Source organism: Hemiscyllium ocellatum, chromosome 48 (assembly GCF_020745735.1).
Source record: "Hemiscyllium ocellatum isolate sHemOce1 chromosome 48, sHemOce1.pat.X.cur, whole genome shotgun sequence".
In the NCBI taxonomy this organism is placed as follows: domain Eukaryota; kingdom Metazoa; phylum Chordata; class Chondrichthyes; order Orectolobiformes; family Hemiscylliidae; genus Hemiscyllium; species Hemiscyllium ocellatum.
Genome location: NC_083448.1, coordinates 11,757,230 through 11,771,329, shown reverse-complemented (window position 1 = coordinate 11,771,329; position 14,100 = coordinate 11,757,230). Strand labels below are relative to the sequence as shown.

The 14,100-nt window shown below is 40.8% G+C and overlaps 1 protein-coding gene across 1 annotated transcript in view; it reads left to right on the top strand.

The window, feature by feature from the left end:
* Positions 1–14,100, top strand: part of zgc:152830 (uncharacterized protein LOC767682 homolog) — a 45,852-nt gene that overhangs the window by 1,424 nt on the left and 30,328 nt on the right. Inside the window, exons 2-5 of the mRNA XM_060856407.1 lie at positions 4,348–4,389; positions 7,540–7,636; positions 8,640–8,705; positions 13,149–13,231. Of these exons, the coding sequence (XP_060712390.1) occupies positions 4,348–4,389; positions 7,540–7,636; positions 8,640–8,705; positions 13,149–13,231 (288 nt within the window). The remainder of the gene's footprint in view (positions 1–4,347; positions 4,390–7,539; positions 7,637–8,639; positions 8,706–13,148; positions 13,232–14,100) is intronic.

Genomic DNA, 14,100 nt, shown 5'->3' with positions numbered 1-14,100 from the left:
CATAGACACCAAGATCCCTCTGCTCATCCACACTACCAAGTAGCCTACCATTAGCCCAGTAATCCATCATCTTGTTATTCCTACCAAAGTGAACGACTTCGCACTTAGCTACATTGAATTCCATTTGCCACATTTCCGCCCAGCTCTGCAACTTATCTATATCCCGCTGTAACCTACCACTTCCTTCCTCACTATCCACAACTCCACCGACTTTCGTGTCATCCGCAAACTTGCTTACCCAGCTTTCAAGTCCTTCCTCTAGATCATTTATAAAGATAACAAAAAGCAATGGTCCCAAAACAGATCCTTGTGGTACACCACTAGTAACTGCGCTCCAAGATGAACATAATCCATCAACTACTACCCTCTGTCTCCTTCCAGCCAGCCAATTCCTAATCCAAACCTCTAATGTATCCTCAATGCCATACCTCCGAAGTTTTAGCATTAGCCTACCATGGGGAACCTTATCGAACGCCTTACTAAAATCCATATACACAACATCTACTGCTTTACCCTCGTCCACTTCCTTAGTCACCTTCTCAAAGAACTCAATAAGGTTTGTGAGGCACGACCTGCCCTTCACAAAACCATGCTGGCTATCCCTGATCACGTTATTCCTACCCAGATGTTCATAAATCTTATCCCTTACCATTCTCTCTAAGACTTTGCCCACCACTGAAGTCAGACTCACTGGCCTATAGTTACTAGGGCTATCCCTTCTCCCTTTCTTGAACAATGGGACCACATTCGCTATCCTCCAGTCCTCTGGTACTATTCCCGTTGACAATGACGACATAAAAATCCAGGCCAATGGCTCTGCTATCTCCTCCCTAGCTTCCCATAGGATCCTGGGGTAAATGCCATCAGGCCCAGGAGACTTATCTATATTCATCCTTTCCAATATTCCCAAAACCTCTTCCCTGCATATTTCCAGGGCATCCATTCTAATTATTTGTGATTCCATATTCACATCAGCAACAGTGTCCTGTTCCTGAGTGAATACTGATGAAAAGTACTGATTTAATGTCTCTCCAATCTCCTCCGCCTCCACACACAACTTCCCACTACTATCCTTGACTGGACCGATACCTACCCTAGTCATCCTTTTATTCTTGACATACCTATAGAAAGCCTTTGGGTTTTCCCTAATCCTACCAGCTAAAGACTTTTCATGTCCCCTTCTCGCTTTTCTTAGCTCCCTCTTTAGCTCCTTCCTGGCTACCTTATAACTCTCAATCGCCCCTACTGAACCTTCACGCCTCATCTTTACCTGAATGTTAAAGCTAAAATCCTAGTTGTGTGGAAGCTTGACCCCACCCTTGATGCTGTTTTATTTGTTCCACCTTTAAAACATTCCAAGGCCTCAAAAGCTGCCAACTTCATTAGATGGGAATAGAGCAGTCAGCACCTATCTCAACCTCTCTTCACAAAAAGAAAAAAACAGATCACTTAAAGCATTGTACTTTGTGCAATGAGCTGCGTTCCCTGGATGTCGTTCCACCCCTCACACTAGTCCTCTGCCTGTTTGTGTGTGGTCAGAATTTTACCGAGCAGTCAGACATCGATGGTTGATTGCTAATCTGCAGCTGGAATCTAAATGCTTGTCATATGTAGTAACTTGTTTTAGGTCCAGAAACTGGATCTATATTTTCTGTGAACTTAAATCAAAGAAGATTGGAGAAATGGGGAGACTTGCATATTTGATCTTGAACTTGTGTGAACATTCTGGGATTTGTAATCGTTGATTGCTAGCATTAACCCCCCCACCTAAGGCACTTGGTTTATTTTCCTCACATGTTTTTCACATATATTTAATTGAACAGTGGCTTTCTTAATCAAAAGACCTTTGGTTTCAGTTTATTTGACGTTTTTCAGATCTGTTGACTGCTCCTAAGTACATGTAATTTTTTTTAAGCTTTCTTTGTCGTTTACCAGTCTTCAAGGAGGGACAGAGGGGAAATTGCAGAAGTGATTCCAACTATTTTTTTCAAATGATACAACATATTTTTCAAACACAACTTCCTTTTGTGGCTTTAAGTGATCTGTTTTTTTCTTTTTGTGAAGAGAGGTTGAGATAGGTGCTGACTGCTCTATTCCCATCTAATGAAGTTGGCAGCTTTTGAGGCCTTGGAATGTTTTAAAGGTGGAACAAATAAAACAGCATCAAGGGTGGGGTCAAGCTTCCACACAACTAGGATTTTAGCTTTAACATTCAATAGGTGCTTCCACAGCTGGCTTCAATGATTTCTGTTCACATTACAGCTAAAAACTTGGGTTCTGTTCCTGCTGCTAAAATTGCATGTGAGATAACCTCTTTTATTGAACTTGCCTTTGCCAAGGGTGTGTTTTGGGTTGTTATTCCATTGGAACAGTTATTTAATAGTTAAATCAAATATTATTCTGTTAAGTTTTCTAGTACAGTAAATTTATTATGGTTTTGTTTGTATTTTAATTAGATTGTTTTGCTTCAAGCCTGGTAGTTTGATCATTTGAGTTGCATCTGGAACGTAGTGCCTTAGACTTGCCTTTTAAAATACAGTGTTATGATCTTGAGTGGATTTGATCTGGTCTGTAAAGACTCTTCTTAAACCAATGCTGACTCTGGCTGATCCTGTCACTATCTTCCATGTGTTCAGCTAGTTCTTTTACAATGAACTCCAGCATTTTTCCCACTATCCATGTCAAGCTAACTCATCTACAATTAAAGGTTTTCTTTCTGCCATCTTCTTAAATAGTTGATTTACATTCATTACCACCATTACATTCATTGTCCTCTTCCAGAGTCTGTAGAATATGGAAAATGACCAACAGTCTGTCTACTATTATCAAATTGTTTTGCATCAGTCACTGGGATATCATTAGTTCTCCTTGAGTTTTTGTTTTCTGTGCAGTTTGTAACTAATGGTCTTGGTCTTCAGGCCCAACTCCTCGTTAGACATGCTACCATCGTAAACTTCTTTTCTTCTTAAAGGAGATCCCCCCCTTCAGCTTATGTTTGATCACTGTCCTCATTGTGAAAAAAAAGATAAAGTATCCTGACAATGGAAAAAATTGCTTGTATTCAATTGAGTTGACTGTCAAATGACCAACTAATACAAATCACCACTGTTCAAGCCTGCTGAAATAATCAAAGTGTCCAACTGGGTAAAGCCTGTTTCTCCCTCTGCTGTGATAAGAGAATTGTTCATTCTCCTTGCTCTACAGCCTAACGAAACATAACAGAAGCTTTGCTATGTTTATTATGAAATATAAAGCAATGTTAGGTTTCCAACAAAACCCCAGAGGCTTACAATGTTAGTTTCTCATGACCCACCTGGCTCTTGAGAATGGTCAATTGTGAATTTACTACTAGAAATTGTTTGTGGCAGAATTTTATGCTCAAAGTTGAGTTTGAAACACACATGAATGAAGACACTAGAACCATTTTGTTAACAGATGTTACTTGGTTGTTTTCATTTTATGGCAGGTTTTACAGATTTTGTCTAATAAATGGTTGTTTTCAAACTTAACGTTGGAGCAGATTCCAAACTCCTCTTCAAGTTAATTTTATATTCAATTTGCAGTTAAAAATCTTCATACCTTTTTAGATTTTAGCCTTGAATTGCAAATGTTTACTGACCTTAACTGGTGGTTGAATTCATTTCATTTGTTTAGATTGGCCATGACCATAGACTACACTATGCATATTATAGCCATGCTTTGAAATGCCAGGTCATTTACTTACTGATCAACAGATGTAGTTTTTAAAACACAGAAATTACGAGTCTGTCATCTGAATACTGATGTTAGGTTTTGGACCCTTGATTCCTGCTGCTATTCTGCTGAGACTCTGTCCCTCTCTTTGTCATAAAGATTGGAGTTGAGTTTTGCTCATGCAAATTGGCTGCAACATACACTTTAAAGTGACCACACTTCCAAGAAATAAACTGAAGTGTGATGGATATCCCATGTGTGATGATAGAAATGGCCTTTAAATCTGAAGTTCAAGTTCCTTTTATTTTAAACCTGTTCACCCTGAAAACAATGGCAAACTTGGAACCACAGTCATTTTGCTCCAGTACTGGCCTGGTCTAAGTTGTTGGTGCAGTCACTGTCAAGTTGCAAAAGGGCATCTCTTGAATTGACTAATTCAATCTATAATTTTCATCGTGAGTACCTTGACATTTGAGATTGAAGTACTGTCTTAAGTATCCCAGCCTCCATTTGGTGTGCATAATTGTAAAATTAAGTTCCAAGTTACAACTTGGTGAATGCAGGAATCTGAGATTTGAGCCTTTTTTGATGTTGGTGAAATGACATCTTTAATTAAAGATGCTAACTCTGATTTTAAAATAAATTATCTTGCAGGATTCCTGAAATTTTCTTCACAACTGAGTTGCAAGCCACAGAGTGAGTACAAGATGAATGGATGTTACCTTGTGTTGTAAATACTCTCTTTGTCTTTACAAACAGAATCTTTTCTCTTTAAAAGTAGCTGTCTTTGTTCTGGCAAAAGCACCAAATTCGAGTGAATAACATGTAATTTTGTTCTCAAACTTTTCAAAAAATACTTATAATCACTTCAAATTTCTCCCAAAGCACATGAAAATGAGATGCAACTGTTTGTGGAATTCATAGGAGCCTGGTTAGTGTTGAAACAGGCCATTTGGCACAACAAATTCACACTGACCCTCTGAAGAGCTTTCCACCCAGACCATCCCCAATCCTTTTCTCCCCTGTGACCTCCGCATTTCCTAACACACGTAATCTACACATCCCTGAACATGGCCAATTTCCCAAGCTTTCCACAGAGTTTGAGGGTGCATCTGATCAGGTGCTAGAGATGTATTCACTTTTGTGTTTTAAGACATCCAGCACCTTTTTTTCAAATGTCCCCATCTATTTCCCCACGTTGTATATCATCAATGTTCTTCTCCACAGTAAACACTGATGCAAAATACTGTTATAGTGGCTGGCCATCTCCTGCAGTTTCACACACAAGCTGCCATGCTGATACTTGAGGGGCCCTATTCTCTCCCTCGTTACCCTTTTGTCCTTAACATATTTATAAAATCCCTTTGGATTCTCCTTAACTCTATTTCCCAAAGTTATCTGATGTTTCCTTTTTCCCCTGTTAACTGTACTCCTACTGCCTGGATACTCTTCAAAGAATTCACTTGATCTCTGCTGTATGTCTCTCTCTCTCTCTCTCTCTCTCTCTCTCTCTCTCTCTCTCAATGACATATGCTTCCTTTTTCTAGTCATCCAGCATTCCATATACCTACCAGCCTTTCCTTTCACCCTAACAGAAACATCATGTCTCTGGGCTCTCATTATCTCATTTTCGAAGGCTTCCCATTTTCCAGCCATCCCTTTACCTGTGAACATCTGCCCCCAAACAACATTTGAAAGTTCTTACTTAATACTGTCAAAATTGGCTTTCTTCTGATTTATAACTTAAGCTTTTAGATCTGGTCTACCCTTTTTCTATCACTATTTTAGAATTAATAGAATTATGGTCGCTGGCCCCAAAGTGCTCCCCCACTGACACCTCAGTCACCTGCCCTGCCTTATTTCCCAAGAGTAGGTCATGTTTTGCACCTTCTGTCATGGGTACATCCACAAACTGAATCAGAAAATTTTCTTGCACACACTTAACAAATTCCTCTCCATCTAAGCTCTTAACACGATGGCAGTCCCAGTCTATGTTTGGAAAGTTAAAATCCTCTGCCATAACCATCCTATTATTCTTACAGATAAGTGAGATCTCCTTACGAATTTGTTTCTCATTTTTCTGCTGACTATTGGGGGTTCTATAATACAAGCCCCAATAAGGTGATCATCCTTCGATTTCTCAGTTCACCCAAATAACTTCCCTGGATGTATTCCCAGGAATATCCTTCCTCAGTACAGCTGGAATGCTATCCCTTACTTAAAAAGGTAATCCCCCTCCTCTCTTGCCTCCCTTTTTATCCTTCCAGTAGCATTTGTATCCTGGAACATAAAGCTGTCAGTCCTGCCCATCCCTGAGCCATGTTTCCGTAATTGCTATGATATCCCAGTCTCATGTTCCTAACCATGCCCTGAGTTCATCTGCCTCCCCTGTTATGCCTCTTGGATTGAAATAAATGCAGTTGCATTTATCAGTCCTACCTTGTTCTTTGCTGTGTTCCTGCCTGCCCTGACTGTTGGACTCGCCCTTTTTTTCCCCAACTGTAACAGTCTCAGATTGATCTCTTGCCTCACTATTTCCTTGGGCTCCCCTGCCCAACCTTAGTTGTTTACATCTTCCTGAGCAGCTCTAGCAAATCTCCCTGCCAGCATATTATTCCTCTTCCGATTCTGGTGCAATCCCTGTTTCTTATACCAGTCACTTCTACCCCAGAAGAGATTCCAATGATCCAACGATATGAATCCTTTTCCCCGGCATCAGCTCTCAACTACATAATCATCTGCTCTATCCTCCTATTCTTAACCTCGCAAGCTCAGTGCTGGGAGTAATCCAGATATTACTACCCTTGAGGATCTCCTTTTTAAATTCCTCCCTAACTTTGTATATTTTCCCTTCATAATCTTTTCCCTTCCTGTCTTGTCAGTTCCAATACGTATAATGACTTCCTGCTGATCCCTCCCTCTCTGACATATTCTTGATCCTTGCAGCAGGGAGGCAACATTACCTTTTCTGATGTTTTGGTTGTGTCTGTAGAAACATTTGTGTGCGCCTCTGACTATTACAGTTGATCGCTTGGAACCTGATGTACCCTTCGTTACAGAAGAAACGTTCTCACCACCAGAAACTTGGCTGTTCGTGCTACAACCTCCTGAGTCCATCACCCTCCACATGTTCCAAAACAGCAGACTTGTTTGAGATGGGGATAGCCACAGGAGAATAGTGCACTACCTGCCTATCCCTCCTACCATTTCTGGCGTTAACCCATCTTCCTGACTATATCTGTCATTGTTCTCTCCATGTAATTGCCATCCATCATACCCCCTCGCTCCTGTAAATTCCTTATTGCCTCCAACTGTCAATCGATGCGATCTGATGGGATTTGCAACAAAAGACACTTCCTGCAGACAAAATTATCAGTAATATGGAAATTCGCCCTGAAGGCAGTCTTTGCTCCATCAGAAGGACATATCTCCTTGGAATTCAGGTGTTTGTGCCATTGTTTCACAATTACTTTCTGACCCGAACGTTTTAGAAAATAAACTTGTCAGGTGTAACCTTTTCTCCTCATGATTTTTCTTTAGAAAATAAAACAAATTTCCAAAATGTTAAGTTTTTAACACAGCTTTCATCACTTGAGAGTGCTTCCCTTTCTTCAAAAGTCTGGATTTGGTTTACGCAGTTTGTGGCTTAAGTGTATCTATAATTTCTTGAATAACTGTGGGCAGTAGTTCATTTTGCATATTTTACCTGCACTAAGGTAATGTTTCTGTCAGTTTCCCATTGGAATCAAATTGGTAAATGTTGAGAAAATTTGTTGGTTTATGATCTCCAATGATGTCAAATTAAAATAACAATGTCATGAACGTATTGTATTTTGTGGTACACAGGCCAACTTGTGATGGTATTGTCTTAGTTACCGACAGCATCAACAAGCTTTCTGGAGATCTACAACAGTTGAAAGTTCCACTCAACCGCTACAAATCTGTAAGTACATCAGTATTATCATGTTCACTGCAACTGTGAACCTGTTTTCGTTAGGTACTTGACATCCAGTACAATAGTCCTGTGGTTTGAGTAAATTAGCAACATGTGCAACTTTGACTAACTCTTTAGATCCAATTCAAAGAAGTAGAAGCCAGATTTTTGCCACTGACAAAATATTTTTAGCAACTGAAATTATCTTCTTGACAAATGATTTATAGTGAAAGAAGAAAAGCATTGCTCATTTATCAATTTGCAAATTCAACTTCCCTCATTTTTCAAGTCCCACAGAGACATATAAGTAGGAAATGCTGACATGATGTAAAAATCATGGGTAGGAGCAGAACTAAGTCATGGAATTCACTTTCTTATCAAAAATCAAGATCATCAAACGCCCTGTTTTGCTCTTAGAATCTTGTTTGTTTCTTCAGTAATGAAACAGTGTTATTTGCAGAACAATCATCAGCCTTTAGCGAACTGGTTGATTGAGCCTTTTACTTTAAGTTGTTTCCTTTTACTTGAAGTTTCAAAGTAATTCTTTCAGCCTCTGTCGATTGTAGTTATGTTGCTCTTTTGATAGATTGGTGAACAACATTCTAGAAGGAAACAGGAAGAGACGTGTTGTTGCAGTAAGGATTTGAATGTTTGTCTTTCTGTTCACATTCTCCTGATATCAGCTGTGTCAACTGCAGCTGGATACCATTGGAGGCTTTTTTTGTATGCTGAGCTCTCCTGTTGGCAGACAACTTGGCACCACAACAACTTGAGACACTAACAGATGCATGATGTACACTAGTTAGCTTCACTTAATCTTCCCAGTTGCAAATGTCACCCTGGACATTTGCCTAATGTTGTTTACCCCAGATGGAGAGGCAACTTTGCAATCAAGTCTATCATGTTTGCCTGCCTTGTATTCCTCACCGTGGCTGCTTTAGTTTATCAGGGTCTTAATTGATGGAAGTTAACTGTTTTTTAAATGAGTGATGATGAAATGTTTGCCTTCTAGATTGATGCGTCAATCGAGAACGAAGTGGTATTGGCCGATGCTTCAGATTTTCCAGGGGCAAGAGTGGTGAGTGAGCATTTCAGGTGGGAGCAGACGTTATCACCTCACTGGAGTTGCACAGCATTTGTAATACAGCCTTCAATGAGAATCTATTTGTAATGGTAAGGCCAGCATTTGTTTGCCCTGAGTTGCTGTTGAGAAAGGAGTTCCAACATTGTTACCAACGGTTCCTGAATGAGTAGCGACTAATTTTCAAGTCAGACAGTTCGTTGCTTAGGAGGGAACATAAGAGAATGCTCTTGTTCCTTTGTACCTCCTGCCAGTGTCCTTTTTGAGGTGGTCTGATTTGCACCTGAGGAAGGTGCTGTCTGAGGAACCTTGGTAATGTACTGCTGTACGCCTTGCAGCTGATGCACACTGCTGTCACTGTGTGCTTGTCATGGAGGGTTGAAAGGGTATTAAAGGGTTATAGTTTCCCATGTTATGTTTTGGGTCTGAATTCTGTTTATTTCATTGTAAACATGGCTTGTCAGAACACAGACTGGAAATGGCATTGTTGCATGTCAGGAAAGGAGAATCTTCTCCACTGCTGAAGAATAATCAGCACACCAACTGAGGAATCTGTGTTCCTCTTGCCTGAGATATGCAAGAATATAGTCACACTGGAAGGTTTACAGATCAGGATTTTTTTTCTTTTTCAAAGTTCGGATTTCTTTTATTTATGGAACATGTAACCATACTGGACACTAAATTAAAAAACAAGTCAAAGGAAACTAATTAGTATCTTTTTCCTGGAAGACATTTTAAAAAGAAGCATATTTTAAGTTCATACAGTATTTGATGACTTGGGTTCTGTTTTTTCATTGGTGTGATGTCTTTGCAATTACACAGCACTAGACAACTAATATTGGCACTTGGCAGTATTGTTATTGGTACTGTTGAGTTTCATTGGTCCTGTGCTGAAATACAAGAACATCAATGACCTAATTTCAGACTGGCAATGCTGTGAAGTGGAGAACAAGAATTATACAATTAATGGTAGGGTCATCGTTAGTGTTGTCCAACAGAGACATTGGAAATATAATGCTTTGAAATTTGCCTCCCAGGTAGACTGGATGGTTAAGGAAGCATTCAGCATGCTTGTTTTCATTGCTCAGACATTTGACTCTTTTTGAATTGGTGTACCTTGGTTGAGGTCGTCCAGGATATAAGTGAGGCCTAGTTTGGAGTACTGTGTGTTCTTCCTGGTTGCCTGCTATAGGAAGGATATTATTGAACTGGAGAGGGTTCCGAATAGATTTACGAGGATGTTGGTGAGAATGAAGGGTTTGAGTTCAAGTAGACTGGAAAGGCTGGGACTTTCTTCACTGTGATCTTTCTTGAGGTGTAAAATATCATGACGGGCAGAGAGAACATGTGTGACCAGGGTCTTTTCATGTGTGTGGACAAGTTCAAAACACGGCAGATTTTTAAGGTGAGAAGAGAAAGAACTTAAAAAGGACATGAGCGGCAACTTTGTTGCACTGAGTGTTTCATGTGGGGAGTGCCAGAGGAGGTGGTGAGATATGAGTATGGTTATATCGTTTCAAAGACTTTTGAATAAGCACGTGAATAAGAAATATTCCTAGAGATATGGGCCAAGCACAGGCCAGTGGGACTAGTGTAGTTTGAGAAGATGGTCAGTGTGGACCCTGAGGTGGATACTCTATGGAAATGTGTATACAACTTCATTGACTGGTGTCTCTCCAGGAAGAAGCTCCAAGTGCCTACTAAAACATGAATAGCTATTGGAAAAGGCAACCCAACCTTCAAACATTGAATAAGTGAGGTCCTCCTGAAAATTGACGAAAAGATGCACTTGAGAAACCAAGTGGGAATGTTGCCAAATCCTTGGGCTCAAGTTGTTGAGTTGTTTGCCCTTGACCTTTCCTCCACCCAACATACCAATTCTTCTTTGTGTATCTGTCTTTCTGTGTGCACGGAAAGGTGTTAGGAACTTGAGAATTTCAGCTAGTCAGGTTATATTTGGAGTTTCATGTTTTAGTTTACAATTGATTTGTTGGGACAATCAATACTTGCATCTTTCCTTGCCTTTCTCTTCTTCTCCACGCCACCCCCCCCCCCCCACTCCCCACCCCCAACTGATTTTGCAGTGTAAACACAAGTTGCTTCAACATCCCAGATTTTGATCTGAGAAGTCACCCACTTCTTCAAGAGCTCTTCCAAAGTTGCACTGTTTAAACCTGCTTCTCCATAATCTATTGCCCCTCTGCCTTAAAAAGACTGTAATATCACTTTTCTGGAGGAGCATTTCAAACCTGAATGAAAGCAAATCACGTGACCTCTATCTTCAGTGTGGAATGCTTTACTTTTTTGTCTGCGATCTCAAAGTTGTAGATAATCTGGCAACAGGCAGTATCCTTTCCACATGAGCACTGCCAAGACTCAGGATCTTGTGTTTCAATCAATTCAGCTCTTGGTCTTCTAAACTAGACTAGATACAAGCCTAGCTTGTCCAACCTTCGCTTGTAAGGCATCCTGTGTGTTCCAAGAGTTCATGTAATAAATCTTCTCTGAAATGTTTTCCTTGCTTTTGCATCCTGCTGAAGAGATGGAGTGCTGCATATACTCAAAATGTCATTTTGCAAACTCCTTCTGCAACTGAGGCATAACCTCTCTGTCCATTCCCTCACAAGAAAATTTAACATTCTTTTGTTTTTCCTAATTCCTTACTTTTCTTACACACTAACCTTTTGTGGTTCCTGCCCAAGGATACCCAGATCCTTTTATGTCTCTGGACTCTGTGATCTCCCTCATGAGTTATTGTTTTTGTTCCTTCATGCCAATATTGACAATTTCACATTTTTCCATCATATTCCATCTGCTGGATTGTTGCCCATTTGCTTAGCCTGCCTACTGTGGCTTTGTAACCTCCTTAGATGGTCATCATGACTTAGGTTTGGACCATCGTGTCATCAAATTTATCAAGTGTACCATCTGTGCCTCCAAGCAACTATTCCAGACATGGTGAAAAGGTGATGATTTGAAACAGATCAACCAGCATTTATTGAGTGAGTCTACCCCAGATAGGTTTCAAGGTAGCACTCTAACTCAGTGAAGATGTAACAGATATTTCTACTTTGTAGGTCACGTGTATGGCACATTACTCAAAATCTGAAATGCTTTTGATCAAGGATTTTTCCACTTATTCTAAAAAGTATTGAGGTACCTGTTAGCCCTGGTTTTACCATTCTATCTTCCCTATGCTATCTTATCTTCTCTCTGAAGCCTGTACTTTATTCCCATCCAAAGCCCCAGTGCCTAGTCTTTCTTGGAGTGATACAGAGCCGCCCTAACATTGAATTTCCAAATAAGATTTATGGTTGAGCTATTTGCATTTTCACAGAAGCTGTCTATCTATTGGATCAGCATCTGAGGTGTTGGTGCTTTTGAAGGAATTTTCTTGACTACTTTGGTGAGAAATACATTAAATTGTTATTAATGAAGTTAACTGTAACAATCCACCTCATTGTCATCCCAGCTGGTAATTTAGATCAAAGCCTTGTAACAATGTTTTCAGCACTGACTTGATAATACTTGTTGGATTTTGCCAACTAGAAAATGACTAATTGGTCACTTCTTTGTTCCTGTTAGTTTGGCTAAGAATTGGATAAGTACTGGCATGGGAAAAGATTTCTGGAGTAAAGAGCAAGGGATTGGGCTTAAATGTGTTGGTGTAATCAAGTGCGGTTATGATGGGCCAAATACTTGCCTTGGAGAAAGTGAGGACTGCAGATACTGGAGATCAGAGCTTAAAAATGTGATGCTAGAAAAGCGCAGCAGGTCAGGCAGCATGAAAGGAACAGGAGAATTGACGTTTCGGGCATAAGCCCTTCTTCAGGAATGAGGAGGGTGTGCCAAGCGGGCTGAGATAAAAGGTAGGGAGGAGGGACTTGGGGGAGAGGCGTTGGGAATATGATAGGTGGAAGGAGGTTAAGGTAAGGGTGATAGGCCGGAGTGGGGGTGGGGGCGGAGAGGTTGGGAAGAAGATTGCAGGTCAAGAAGGCACTGCTGAGTCTGAGGGTTGGGACTGAGAAAAGATGGGGGGTCAGTCCCAACCCTCTGACTCAGCACCGCCTTCTTGACCTGCAATCTTCTTCCCAACCTCTACGCCCCCACCCCCACTCCAGCCTATCACCCTCACCTTAACCTCCTTCCACCTATCGCATTTCCAACGCCCCTCCCCCAAGTCCCTCCTCCCTACCTTTTATCTCAGCCCGCTTGGCACACCCTCCTCATTCCTGAAGAAGGGCTTATGCCTGAAACGTCGATTCTCCTGCTCCTTGGATGCTGCCTGACCTGCTGCGCTTTTCTAGCAGCACATTTTTGAGCTCAAATACCTGCCTTTACTGACTTGTTGCATGACTCTGAAAAGGCAAATTCTCTGAATTTAGGATGTGTATCTGTCCAAATGGTGAGATAATTGGATCGTTGTCTTTTCTTGCACAGATCTTTTCGCCCACAGGACCCCTCAACAGGGATTATGATGATGTTCGGAGATTCAGTGATGCAGCTGTAATAGGCATCAAGCGGTATGTGGTCCAGTGTTAGGTAAAGCCAGTCTCTCTCTCTCTCTCTCTTTATGTTTCCTTTTTGTTTACTTGAATGAATCTGAAATCATGAAACTGGTATTGTCTTTGTACTTTTTTTTGAAAAGGAGCAAAATAATTGTAACTCGTTTTATGAAATGCTATTTGTTATACAGATCTGCAGCATATAGAAAGGCCTATTGGCCCATCACATCCATGGTGGCCAAAAGCAATTACCAAGTTATTTGAATCAGTTTCCAGCTCTTGGCCCACAACCTTGCATGCCTTGGCATTATAAGTGCTTATCAAAATGGTACTTCAATGGTTGGACAGTTTGTGCTCCTCCCACCCTTCACAAGCAAAGTCACTCTCTCAGTGAAAAGATTTTCCTGACATCCTGTCATGACATTGTGCCTCTTCCTTTAAATCTCGGCCTCTGGTGACACCAAGGAGACATGTTTAATTCCTGTCTGCCCTATCTGTGCTGTTTTCTAAATGTTTCATCTCGATCAAGTCTCCCCTGAATCTCTTCTGCTTGAGTTTGTCCAATCTGAAACTGTGTGTAACCAATGCAACATTCTAGTAAATTTCCTCTGCAACCTGTCCAGTACAGTCTAGGCCCTCCTATATTGTAGGTTTCTGAACCCCCTCCCCTGCCTCCCCCCTCAATACTCCTGTTGGGGGCTAATCAACGTTCATGCATAACATAGCTACTCAAAAACTTGATGCTTGACTGATCAAGGCAAGTAAACCTTCTTCACGCTTGGTCTACCTGACATGCTCATTTAAGAGACTGATGTGTATGAACACCAATATCCCTCTGAATCTCTGTTTCCCGGCACCCTCATGTTCATCATGTATTCCCTTACCTA